At 39.0% G+C, this 14,236-nt stretch overlaps 1 protein-coding gene across 1 annotated transcript in view; it reads right to left on the reverse strand.

Moving 5' to 3' along the window:
• Window positions 1–14,236, reverse strand: part of GABRG3 (gamma-aminobutyric acid type A receptor subunit gamma3) — a 395,342-nt gene that overhangs the window by 115,493 nt on the left and 265,613 nt on the right. The window contains exon 5 of the mRNA XM_069972388.1: window positions 13,827–13,909. Coding sequence (XP_069828489.1) covers window positions 13,827–13,909 — 83 coding nt within the window. The remainder of the gene's footprint in view (window positions 1–13,826; window positions 13,910–14,236) is intronic.

Genomic DNA, 14,236 nt, shown 5'->3' on the forward strand with positions numbered 1-14,236 from the left:
TGTAAAAGCCCTCAAGGAGGAGACATGTTAAGGCCATATATTAAACATAGGAAGGATCCACTTCCTGTCTGGGGAGAGGAGCCATGCTGGGGACTAAGAATGAGAATTAGTGTCATGCTGGGGGCCAAGAAGGAGAGGGGGAGCCCTGGTTGGGGTTAGAAAATGAGAGAGGAATCCATGCTTAGGCCAAGAATCAGGTGATGAGCCATTTTTATGGAGTAAGATAGAGGTGAGGAGCCATTTTAAGGACTAGGAATGAAAATGGAAACCACACATGCAACCAAGGATGAGAGGGAGGCCTTACTGGGGACAGGGAATGAAATAGAAAAATATGCTGGGGGCTTGGAAATAAATGGAAAATCATGCTGAGGTCTATAAATGAGATGGGGAGCCATGTTGGGAAATAGGAATGAGGTAAGAAGTCATGCTGTGAGCAGTAACAAGATAGAGAGCCATGTATGGGATCAAAAATAAGAAATAAAGCCATGCTGGGACCAGGTATGAAATGCTATGCAAGGGAGAATATCTGAGAGGAGGAGACATGCTGAAAACACAGAAAGAGACAGAGAGCAATGCTATGGACCTCGGATAAAATGGGAAGTCATGCTTGAGATTAGAAATTAGATGGAGAGCTTTGTCTTAGACAAGGAATAAAACAGGAAGACAAGAAATGAGAGAACATTACATGCTGGGGGGGAAGGGAAATAATTAGATTCATGGTGCAAAATATTTTTTATGCTCTTTCATATTAATTGTGCTAATCTATGGGCAGCATATGTCAAAGCTGACATGATAGCTATGCATGCTGGGTGCAGTAGTACAAGATAGATAATCAGTGTCGGACTGGGGTACCTGGGGCCCACCACAGGAAATGATCCTTGGGGCCCACCAATATAGAACCAGTGAGACATAACAGGCTGACCCGCTACATTCCTGGATTCATCTGTATCCGTGACAAATCCCTTGAGAATAACATTCTTAGTTGAACCAAAACTCTCAGAATACCCTACATTTATAAAGCTCTCAGGGTATGCTGGGAGTTGTAGTTTGAGTGGACAACACTTTAATAAATCACTCTGTGCAGAGGCTCCTGGTGGCTGCAATCTGTGGGTCACAACCATCAGCCCTGAAGGTGCAGAAATACATCTCTCTACAGCACCAACAGTTTTCAGAGGATTATCTCTTTACTGTACTAAAACTCCCAGCATATACTGAGAGGTGCAGACTGTCAACTTCGGCCTCGACCAAGCGATGCAATTGGGATATATTATATATATATATATATATATATATATATATATATATATATACCAAGACCAACATTACTGACCAAATCCTGTATACTGACCAATGTTGCCAATAATACTTGTAAACAAGGGGGAAATATTACCGCCACACCACAACCACTTCCATCACCACCATATTGTTACTGACCAAATCCAGTATACTAAATCCAATAAAACACAGTGCTGGATCACAAGTAACAAATATAACCACCACATACTGACTAATGCTACTGGAATGAGATCCACTGTACAAAGATCACTATCACCTCATACAGTCATATATAGGTACCCAGATTTACACAGGTTATGTACTCCATATAGATTAAATTGCAGTTACATCAGGTGACTCACAGGGGATGTCTTCTCCGATCGGAGTTCTTCCCTTTTCATCTTCTTCTCCATCTTCCCTAGGCCATTAACAAGAACTTCTCCAAGCCACGAATGCACAGAATCTAGCAGATAGACATATTAGACTCCTCACACTGGCACCATCCTCATCTCTTTACAAAATGCACATCAGTATTGGCCCCTTTGCACCCTCATTTAGTGGGTGGGCTTACTCTATATGATCCCCTTAATTGATGGCCCCTGTCCTTCTATAGATGCCCCCCCGTATTATCCCCCTATAGATGGCTCCCTGTATTATCCCCTTATAGATGGCCCCCTGTGCAAAGAAGATAAAAATAAAGAAAACACAACTCACCTTAAACACGCTCCCCAGTCACAGCTGTCTTCTCCTCTATTCTTCCAGCTGCAGCTCTACTTCCTGGGGAGTGTCCCGGGGATTCCCGGGCAGCACACACCACAGCCAGCTCAGTGTGCACTGGGGCAGGTACTTCAAGCACAGGGAACATCTGTAACATGCTCTCCCTGTGCCGAAAGTCACACCCCCTGGTAGCCAGGCGGGGGGAGCTCCGTCCAAGAGGTTTTGGGGGTCGCCATCCAAGGGAGGTTTTGGGGGGCGGGGGCCTGAACACTGATGCTGTCACCTGACTGGTTAAGGGAGGGCCCAGTCAGGTGACAGCATTGTTAGAGGGGCAGCACTGATTAGTCGTTGTCAGGGGCCCTTGCCACAGACAGTGTGCCACCTGCGTGGGGGGCCAGGGCCTACCGGAGGATCCTCTGATCCTCCGGTGGCCCAGTCCGACACTGTAGGTATTATACAAGTGTTTATATGCTCAGTTATTATGTGAATTGTGGCCTGTAAGGTTTTGCTATGGTGTCATAATATTGTATAAGATTAGCATCATGAGAAATTGGAATATCTAATAAATCTATTGAGAGATAATCTGGGACACATCTGCATATGGCACCAGCATTCTTAGATTGTGATTTATTTTTTTTTTACTTTTTTCTATTTATTAGTGCATTGCTAGAGAATGCTATAATGGCAGTAGAGTTGACAGTAGACATAGTGAGGTACATTGCATAGTGAGGTAATGTACCACTACCCTCCATTGACCACATTTGCGGGAAGTGGTAGTGTAAGACAATAATAAAATACCAGTGACTGTCTATCTGCTCTTACATTATGTCCTCTGTATTTCCCTAACTCAATCTTACTAAAACTGAACTTCTTGTATTCCCTCCCTCTAACCAACCTTAACCTGACATCTCACTCTCGGTCTGTGGTACTAGCGTATCTCCTGTGCATCAAGCTCAAAGTCTGTTATCTTAACTTCCTATATTTAAGCTCTTGCACGCTCCTGTCACCTACAGCTCAAAAAACATCTCCAGAATCCATCCACATCTTACCATTGACACAGTTCAGATTCTTACTGACACCCTGATCCATTCTCATCTTGACTACTGTAACTCCCTACTAATCAGTCCTTTCTCTAAACCCTCCCTTCTCTAGTCAATCCTGAATGCATAAGCCAAACTTGTCTTCCTCTCCAGCCATTACACTGAAGTCTCCCACCTGTGCCAGTCATTGCGCTGGTTGAACATTAAATCAAAAACTCAGTTCAAATTCCTCACCCTCACTCATAAAGTCTGCTAATGATCTTACACAAACCTTTTTCATAATCAGAACCTCACACTTTTGCCTCCAAGACTTCTCTCGTGCTGCACCGGTTCTCTGGAACCCTTTAACCAATGACAATAGACTCAGACTTCCCAACACTCACAGTTTCAAGCATGCCCGAAGGACTCATCTCATCAAGCATGCTTATTATGTTCCTTAACCTTGTCCTCCACTTTGCTGTCCCCTCACCTCTTACTCTATATCTCTGAAGGTTCCATGCACTTTTTACTTTCACTGTACTCAGACATGTGACTGGCTCAACGAACACTTTATAAGCACTTTCTGATTCTATGTACAATGTCTGGACCATCAGTAAATAAAGCACTTGTTGCCTCTCGTTTCAGCCTCAGTCCTCCTAGTCTATAAGCTCTTGCGAGCAGGTCTCTCACTCCTTTTGCGAGCTGTGAAATTTGTTAGCGCTATACAAATAAATGTTGTTGATGTTGTTGTTGTTGTAGTATTATTATCATCATCATCATTTCAAAAATAGTTGTAAGCACTGTCTAACCAGATGGAGACTAAAGGCATATCTATTGTCTTGGCTCTATTTAGGATGGTGCATATTTTAGAGACTTTCATTTATTTCCTGAAGAAAATTGTTTGAAAGTTAAAATATTATTTTGATAGATATTCTTCTAGCATCAGTAGCAGAAACAACATCATTTGTTTCCTTAACAAATGTTAGGGAACAAATCAAGTGAATTACTATATTTGAAAGATAGAAAAAACATTTTCCATATGGTAACTAAAGCATATGGAAAATTGCATTGTCACTGCTGCAATGGTATAATTTACATTTGTAGAATGTGAAATGCCTTTTAATTTTACAAAAAAATTGATGTTTGGTGATTACATTTCCCATTGTTGAATAATGAAGAAGATAAAACATTTTTATACTATTGCCTTATACATGGTGGCGACATAAGGCTGTATTTTTCTTGTCCTAAACGGGTATGTACCGTACACTTCTGCAACCATTTTTATAATGCTCCTATTTTGTTAAAAAAAAAAAAAAAAACTTTTGCATGCTGTATTACTGCTGAGAATTCTTATTTTCTAATACTTGTATTGCTCCTACACATAAAAAAAAAGTTAAATAAAATAAATTGTTTAACCAAATACTGTTAACAAAATTCTTTAACAGTTTTGTTTTACAGCTTCTATTAAAAGCTACAGTATGTCTCTCAATAGTTAAAGACTTTAAATAAACCGCACAAGTAACCTGATTCTGCACTTCTGAATTTATGACTGCTCAATCATCAGTGGATCTTATTTGTCAAGCAGTATAAATTTATACCATAACTATTAACTTTTTGTCAGTTTTCACTTAGACTAGATTGGATAAATGCAAGGGAAACATGTTTTAGTAATGCTTAAAACCTTTCTTGATCTTGTTCAGCTTAAGGGGTTGTCCAGCGAAAATCTTTTTCTTTCAAATCAACTGACATCAGAAAGTTATATAGATTTGTAATCTTCCCATAGAAAACCTCTCTCACTCTGGACAGTTCCTGTCTCAGCCAGAGATGTCAGCAGAGAGCACTGTCTCAGACTCAAATAAAACATATCCTGCATGACATACAGCAGCTAATAAGCATGGGAAGACTTGAGATTTTTAAATAAAAGTAAATTACAAATCTATATAACTTTCTAAAACCAGTTGATTTGAATTTTTTTCCCACTAGACAACACCTTTAACTACAGAGTATGCTTCCTTATGAATCCCGGTAGAAAACATTCAGTGTAAATAGTGAAGAATAAATTGATTTCAAGAGTTAGTGGCAAATGAGTAAAACTCAGATGTGGTTGACTTTATTACTTCACACAAATTCCCAGTTCATGCTATGAAAAGCCCTTTTTCAGTGTTCATCCTTTTTATGTGTCCCTATCCTATTGCTTTGTGGGTAAACAATGATTAATTGGACAAAAGTAGCGCATCCACAGGGAGCTTTATAATCTGTGCAAACCTTTCATTGTAATTAATCTTTTAATGAATGTAAAAATCCAGACACTGAAAATATAATGGAGTTCTGATTTCAAAACCTTAAGAAGCGTTAAATTTACTTTATTTACTTATATGTCATATTGTAATTAACTTCAATTGTGCCTCTTTGGTTGGTATCACTTTATGCATTCTATGCCCCACCTTGAGATAAGAGTGGTGCTGTCTCTAAAAGAAAGTGGCCATGTTTTCATAGTGCTGGATAACCCCTTTAACCCTCAGCTGCTTGTCAAGCTTTCTGTACTCAACGTAGCCAAGGTCTGGAAGGTGGATAAGCCCTGGAATATTATAAGAATGTTCTTTTCACTATGTTTATGTTGAACATTAATAAACTTGCAAAGGAAATTATTACACTGCAGAACGATTTTTGCATTCTAGCTATAGTTATGCAAACACAAAATTATAGATATTACATTAATGAAGACTGAAGGAATATTTGATGTTTGACTATAGTACAGAGTAAGCAATACATAATCTTGTAGCAAATTTATCCTGATTAAAGAATTAATGTAATGTTAAAAGAGGATTTTTTAAAGTAAACTGAAAACATAACTTTACTCAGCAGTAGAGATGAGCGAACCTCGAGCATGCTCGAGTCGATCCGAACCCGAATTTTCGGCATTTGATGGATAAATGGGTAACTTGGATAAAGCCCTAAGGCTATGTGGAAAACATGGATGTAGTCATTGGCTGTATCCATGTTTTCCAGACAACCTTAGAGCTTTATCCAAGGTCAGCAGCCCCCGCTAATCAAATGCGATTGTTCGGGTTTGGATCGACTCGAACCCGAACCTTGTTTGCTCATCTCTACTCAGCAGTGGATGTAAAGCTTCATTGTTTGTAAACAGGTACATATTTTAGTTACAATAAAGTGGAAAATGCTGCTCACTGGTTCTAAACTTATAGTAACAGTTCAAACTGTTCTCCTGGCAGTTGCTCTCCTCACAGTTACTGGCACAGAGTCCTAATCACAGTCCTCACAGCTACGTTAGGTCACGTTCACATGCTGTAAGACAGTGGCCATTCTGTGACATGGTTTGCCCTGGTTCCAGTTAACTATGGCAGACAATGTAAAGTGCAACCGTAGCCAGACTTCACATTGTCTGCACTGTCAATTTTGTGCTGCCGCTATTCAACAAATATTGACGTGTCAGTTTTCAGTGCGGCCGCATGGAATCCCGACCAGAGTGTATACTGTGTGTATGCACTCCGGCCCGGATTCAATAGAAAACAATTTTATTAGATTTTTCACTAAATAGCGTCCGTTGTTGCAATCTTGCAACAACGGCTGTTAGTGAAAAAATACTTTGTGTGACTGTGGCCTTAGACATATGCAGGAACCCATTAGTTTTCAATATGTGGCTATGTTAACATAATATAATTTTCTTTTTCGACTTGTTTTTAAAAATGACATCCGTCATTTTTAGTTCAAAATGACATCAGTCATTTTTACTTTTTGGACTCCCATTATTACAATGACGGCTGTTGGTACATTATTCTAGTTCAGGTGGACTGATTGCCCTTTGGGTGTGTCTTTAACCCCTTAAGGTCAAAGCCAATTTTTGTTTTTGTGCTTTTGATTTTTCTACTTTATGTTTAACCCCTAGATGACCTAGGACGTACCGGTACGTCCTGGAAGTCTGTCCCCAGTCCGCTCCGCTTCATAGCGGGTGGGGGCCGGCTGCAACCAGCAGCCGGCACCTCACCGTTAATGACAACCTGCAGCGATCGCGCTGCAGCATGACATTAACTCCTTAAATGCCGCGGCGCGGTCGCGGCATTTAAGTGTGACAGGGGGAGTCCAATGTCACTTACCGATCGGGACCCCCGCAGTTTGACTGCGGGGTCCCGATCGTTAAAACGGACCGCCGGAGGTCTTTCACCTGCCTCCGTGCGGTCCGATCGGCGCTCTGGTCACTGAGCCTGCACAGGCAGGCTCAATGAGCAGAGCGCCGATAACACTGATCAATGCTATGCCTATGGCATAGCAATGATCAGTGTGAATAATAAAATAATGAAAGTACAAGTCCCCCAAAGGGACTTAAAATGCATAAAAAAAAGTTAAAATCACTAACACACTGCCCCAAAACCCCTCCCCCAATAAAAGTTGAAATCACCCCCATTTCCTATTATATAAATAAAACATATAAAAATTAATAAATAAATAAACATATAATATACCGTAGCATGCGTATTTGTCCAATCTATTAAAATATAACAAGCGTCATTGCGAATGGTGAACAGCGTACACGAAAAGAGGGAAAAAAGTGCGCGGATTACCGATTTTATGTTATATTATATATAAAAAAAAATGTATAAAAAGTGATCAAAACATCCGATCTTCACAAGTATGGAATTATTAAAAACTAGAGATCATGGCGGAAAAAATGACACCCCATGCAGCCCCATAGGTGAAAAAATAAAACTGTTATAAGCGTCACAATAGGCCCATTTTATTAATATTTAATTGCCAAAAAAAAGGATTTCATATAAAAAATATATATAACATTAGAGAATCTGTGTAAACCTGCATATGGTTGTGTTCGGACTGACCTATAGAATAATGGTATCATGTCGCTTTTACCATATAGTGCATTACCTAGACACAGGAACCCCCCAAAAGTTACCATATTGCATTCTTTTTTAAGATTTCACCTATTTATATCTTCATAAATAATATATTTGGGGTTCCATCATACATGTTATGGTAAAATGAAAGATGCCATTACACAGTACAACTATTCCTGTAACAAACAAGACATTACATTGCCTTGTAGACAGAAAACTGAAAGTGCTAGAGCTCTTAGAAAGGGAGGAGGGAAAAACTAAAGCGCAAAGATCAAAATTGGCGCGGTCAACTGGGTCATTTTGGGCCTGGTCCAAGGGTTAAAAAGCCATAGCACTTGCATTTTTTCACCTAGAGACCACTATTTTTGCAATTTGCAATGGCAGACTTTATTTTCCCATAAAATATGCTTCAAAATCAGAAAAAAATCATTTGCACTGTCAATTTAAAAAAAAAAAAAAAAAAAGGAATTCGTTTTCATTTCAGGAAGTTTCGTGCTTACGCCGTTCACCCTATGGTAAAACTGACATGTTATCTATGTTCCTCACATCAGTACGATTACAATATTATGTAACTTGTGTGACTTTTATTTTATTTGTTGGCTTTTAAAAAATTAAAACTTAAAAAAAAAACTAAACGTGTATTTTTTGGTCTATAGGGTTGTGTGAGGTGTCACTTTTTGCGCTATGGTCTCTGCTTTCTATTGGTACCTTGTTTGTGTATATGCAACTTTATGATCACTTTTTATTACATTTTTTTTTTACTTTGGAATTTTTTGGTGCCATTTACCGTGCAAGATCAGGAATGTGATAATTTAGTTTGGGCAATTAAACAAGCGGCAATACCAAACATGTTTGTTTATTTATTTATTTGTTAACATTTATAAAATGGGAAAAGGGGGGTGATTTGGACTTTTATTAGGGGAGGGGATTTTTTATTAATAAAAACATTTTCACTTTTTATATTAACTGGAAGTCTCCCTGAGGGACTTCTATATACACAGCATTGATCTCTCATAGAGGGGGGTTATTTAAAAAGTCCCTTAAATAGTAAAGACGGTGAAAGAATAGTGAAAAAAGAAAAACTGTATGTTAACAACTAAAAATAACATTCCGTTGTTTGCAAAAGACTTCAGTGAATAATCGTCGTGATCATTATTTTGACATCCGCAAAAACAATGCCCGTTATTTGATGCACCATGTGCATTGGGGCCTGTCTTTTATTGACTTCAGTGCATTCCATTGAGGGGAATTAATGCGGTAATATCAGACGTCACTGTTCTTTTCTTTTACGCTGGAGGAAATATATTAAGTCATTCATATCCTTTTGGTGAAATTGTTAAATTGTTAAACTATTGGATTCCTGGATCTGGTGATTTTTTGGCATCCTTTACGTTGTTCCTGTATTGCCACCCTTTAATACATTAAAGGGAACCAATCACTTAAAAAACGCATGTAACGCTATGGGAATGTGCTGTAGCAGCACCCAGCACACTTCCCAAACATGCTTTTACACCCCCTCTCCCTGGAACATACTGCCCGAAAACTTACTTTATAAACCTGGCGCCCTGTATGTAAATTACCCCCAAGTAGTCACGGTGGTTGGTGAGCCGCGGAAAGTAGTCACGGTCCCCTGGGCATTCCGGAGCGGTAATCACACCCTTCTGGGCGGGATTAGCCTGCATAATTGTGTGGACGTCACAGAGAGGGGGCTGTCCCTAACATCAGCATGCCTACGTTCTTGCTGCCCCGCTCATGCGCAGTACAGCGGGTCCAATCCGCACCATACTGTGCAGGTGCAGAAAGCATCTAACTCATTGCTGGAGATCTGGCAATGAGTTGGAGGCTATTTTGCACCTGCTCAGTACGGTGCAGACCAGACCCGCTGTACTGCGCATGAGCAACACAGCAAGAACGTAGGCGTGCTGACGTTAGGGACAGCGCGCCTCTTGGTGACGTTGCCCCAATTATGCAGGCTAATCACACCCAGAGGGGCGTGATTATTGCTCTGGAACGCTCAGGGGACTGTGACGACTTGCCGCGGTTCACCGCCCACTGTTACTACTTGGGGGCAATTTACATACAGGGCGCCAAGTTTATAAAGTAAGTTTTTGGGCTGTACATTCCAGGGATGGGGGGTGTTCCCTTTAGGCCTCTCCTACATTCCCCACAGGGTTTCCCAGTCAGGACTTTCTGTTCAATAGCCTTTAGCAACATAACTCCCATAGCCACAAGTCATCCACTGTCATGCTTCTTCAACAAATGGATAAAAATATTTATATAGTTAAAGGAGGAAGGCAGGGGGTGCAGCAAGATAATGAACAAAGTAAACTTACCCGTCCCCGTCGTAGTGCATCGTATCGCCACTCCCGGATCCAGTTAACAGCTGTCAATGTCCTGCAGCTCTCCAAGCTGTAATGTCACATACCTGGATGATTGTTTGCCTGCTCAGCCAATTATTGACTGGGACTAGGGATGGTCCGAACCTGCCGAGGTTCGGGTTTGTATGAACCCGAATGCTCGGCATCAGATTCCCGCTGTCTGCCCGCTCCGTGGAGCGGGCGGATACAGCGGGAGAAACGCCTGGAAAACTGGGATATAGCCTATGGCTATGGCTGTATCCCAGTTTTCCAGGCAGTCCTCCCACTGGATCCGCCCGCTGCACGGAGCGGGCAGACAGCGGGAATCATTACCGAGGGTTCTGGTTCGTACAAACCCGAACCGAACTCAGTTCGGACCATCCCTAACTGGGACACTACCCCAGTCACTGACAAGCTAAGTGGGCAATCGCTCAGCCAGGCTGGAATGTTTCAGCTAGAAGAGCTGGGTATGTGAAGATTCCAGCCAAAAAATGACATTGAGTGGCTGTCGACAGGACAGATTTTTTAAATTTGGCAACCCAGCTTATAAATGTAGAATATGAAGGGCATTTCTCCCCCAACATCTGCGACATATCACCATGACTATTCTTTGCGGACTTTCCTTGCAGAAACAAGAATTGTATTACTCCTCTGCTCTTATTTGCTGTGAATTTTGCCATAGACTCCGCCATATTGTTTTTCCTAGTGCCTAGATAACTGTTGCCATAAGCTACATACACAAAATTTGAAAAACATATTATAGACACATAAAGCTTTCATGTAATATAACATTCGTTACCATAGAAACAAAAGAAAACAAAGCCAAAAACTTAGCAGCCCCTCGTATTAAGATTATTATTATTATTATTATTATTATTATTATTATTAGTAGTAGTAGTAGTAGTAGTAGTAGTAGTAGTAGTAGTAGTAGTAGTAGTAGTAGTAGTAGTAGTAGTGGTAGTAGTAGTAGTAGTATTGTTATTGTTGTTATTATTAGCCTTTCTCCTTAGATGGTGTTTTGCACTGAAATTAAATGTGATATAATAAAATATTCATATTTCAGTCATATGCTTAGCCATCTTTATTTCTAGAATTTGATTTTAAATTGATAAAAAAAAATAGGGTGTAAAATTAGACTTTGACTTAAGCCTTCCTTCTTCTTTAACAACGTGTAAAGATTCTTTTACTGTTTTTGTAACTGTTTTGATCCATTGCATTTTTCCTTTAGAACGTTTTCCTCCTTTTTTAAATCTACATCTCTGTCATGATTCTGCCATCGGCTATATGTTTGATAAATGAGAAATACTTTTAAGCACAGCTTGATTTGATCAATGTGTAATTTGACTTGGCATCTGATATAATAATATGAAAGAAATGTTTTATATCCCTAAATATAGTCTTCATTAGTACTCCCTTGAAACTTCAAATAATAAAATTTGCCACTTGCTACATAAGCCAAAGGATTGCTATATACTTTGTTAACTCATACAGTACATTGTCTTTACACTTAAACTGTTATAGGTACAAGGCGTCAGCTGCAAAATACAAATACTTCAATTAAACTATTAAATAATGGACGTTGTCTGCGCAGATATGACAATTATTTTCAGACATCTTTTTTTAAGTTGTTCACCCACAGTTCTTCTTTTTACTGTCTTAACTATTACATTCAATGGACCTTTAAATTAAAGACACATCCAAAGGGCAATCAGTGCACCTAAATTAGAATAATGTACCAAGAGCCGTTCCTGCACTGACAGGTGGCCAAACCACGAAATGACAGAAGTTGTTTTGGACTCTAAATGACAGACATCATTTAAAAAAAAATTATAAACGGACAAGAATAAACATAGTTGAAACATAGTCATTAGAAGTGTCCTATACGAAATAGGGGATTATATGTATATGCAGTGCAGAACCACTGCCAATAGTATGCACAGAGTGACTGTTCTGTTTAGGCTATTAATTGTTTAAAGGGGTACTCTGGCCCTTTAAAATTCTTGATGAATTGTTGTACTTACTGTATATAGACAATAATAAGCCTATTCTTACCTCCCTAGCCTCTCTTGGTGTCCTCCTGAAGTTCAGTCACCCCAATAAACGTATAGGAACAGCACTGGCCAGCAAATGTGAAAATTAGAGGATAGTGCACATCTCACCCAAGGGGACCCATTCATCTGGAATCAATCCAACAAACTGCTATGGAGACAGCACTTCATGTAAAGAAAATGCGATTCTTTATTCACATCACATTATGCAACTTTCGTCTGATACTCAGCTTTTTTCAAAGCTTTTTCAAAGGCTGAGTATCAAGCGAAATGTTAATCACCAACTAAGAGGAGACAGCCAGTGATTGGGGAAGCGTGCTGAGATTAAAAAAAAAAAAAAAAAGTTCTTTATTATTTTTTATATACAGTAGGTACAGCAAAATGTAAAAAATTTTAAAGAGCTGACTTACCCCTTTAAAAGCCACTATCAAATCGGACAGCGACATTTAAACAAAGTAAATGTGTGCCATTGGTAGTATATTGGGACAGATCAGCTTCCCCTAACATGATCAGGATACCTTTTAGTTGTTTCTCACAAATTTAAAGAAAATGGGGGCAAAAATTTGAAATAAAAATTTCAATATTTTACAAATTTTCCATTTTAATTATTGTTATTTCCTGCAAGTGTTTACAGAGAAATGCAACCTAGTATGTATTGTGCCAATTCTGAAGTTGACTCAACCACAGAAGCACCTTGTTTGTTTAAAATATATATATATTTTTTAAATTATAAGTCCAAGTATACAGCACTTTATAGATCAATCCACACCTCTTTACCGCCCACAATTATAGTAAAGATTAGTGTGTCCTATACAGCAGCCTAGGAGTAACCTCTAGCTTGTCATACCAATCTTCATGGCTCACACTAATAGAACCACTTCTCCGTCCCTCCTCCTGACCCTCCTTATCATAAAGAATGCCCTGGGCAGTATTTTTCCTATTCATCACGTGTAAACACTGCACATGGCCCTTAACAAATCAGCACTTTAAGAGTTTTTTGTCCAATAGATACAAAGCTTTAGCAATATCTTCTATATTTGCCTCGGAACACCACATTTATCTACATTTTTTCAAATCTCATACAAATTAAAATTCATAATCTATACAAATGTTCACTTTAAAAAAAAAGTCAAACAATGAAGTTTCTACAATTAAATTACATTTTCACAGGCATGTGTATGTAACCTATGTTATTCCAATCCAAATCTAAAATATCACCCATATCATGACAATGTGAATAGACCTATTATGTACCAATTCCAAAAGTATAACTGTAACTTTGCCTTCCATTTTTATGGCCCAGTAGCGTGACTCACCAATGCTGATTATATAGTTTTAAAGTTTTCAACTCTTCACCTTCTGTAGAAGGCTTATCCGGCTGATGGCCCAATCCAGTCAGAACAGTAGAAAGCTTTAATATGGTGTTCTGCACTGTTTCTACAGAAGATGGAAATCTTTGACTGTTTTAAACTGGTTTCCAGCTATCCCATATGTCCCAGTCTTTCATAAAACATACTGTATATGCACAGATTGAATACTTACAGCTTGAGAATATGAGTGGGCATGAGTGTTCATCCATGGGAAAATTGTGCAGTTGAAGTTGACATTCAGCGTTGATGGTGAGCCTAGAAAGAGATTAGGTATCACTCTACTAATTGAATAATACACAAAATACATATTCTATTACCTGCTGAATTATTTAAAGAATGCAAGGAAAATTGTTCTCAAATCGCTTAACTAATTTGGCTAAAAATTTTTTTTTCAAAAATCAGGACATTAATGTTCATTACTATTGCATGCATTGAATTCTAATAACGTATATAGCAATTTGGGACATCAGATTTAAACCGATTGAAATCTGGTTCTAAAATAGTAAAAAAGTTACTATAAAATTACATATGTCTGTTTGTAACTGCAGATGAACTGGTCAAAGTCATGATAATGGACCATAA

This window comes from Dendropsophus ebraccatus, chromosome 5, assembly GCF_027789765.1.
Source record: "Dendropsophus ebraccatus isolate aDenEbr1 chromosome 5, aDenEbr1.pat, whole genome shotgun sequence".
NCBI classification, from domain to species: domain Eukaryota; kingdom Metazoa; phylum Chordata; class Amphibia; order Anura; family Hylidae; genus Dendropsophus; species Dendropsophus ebraccatus.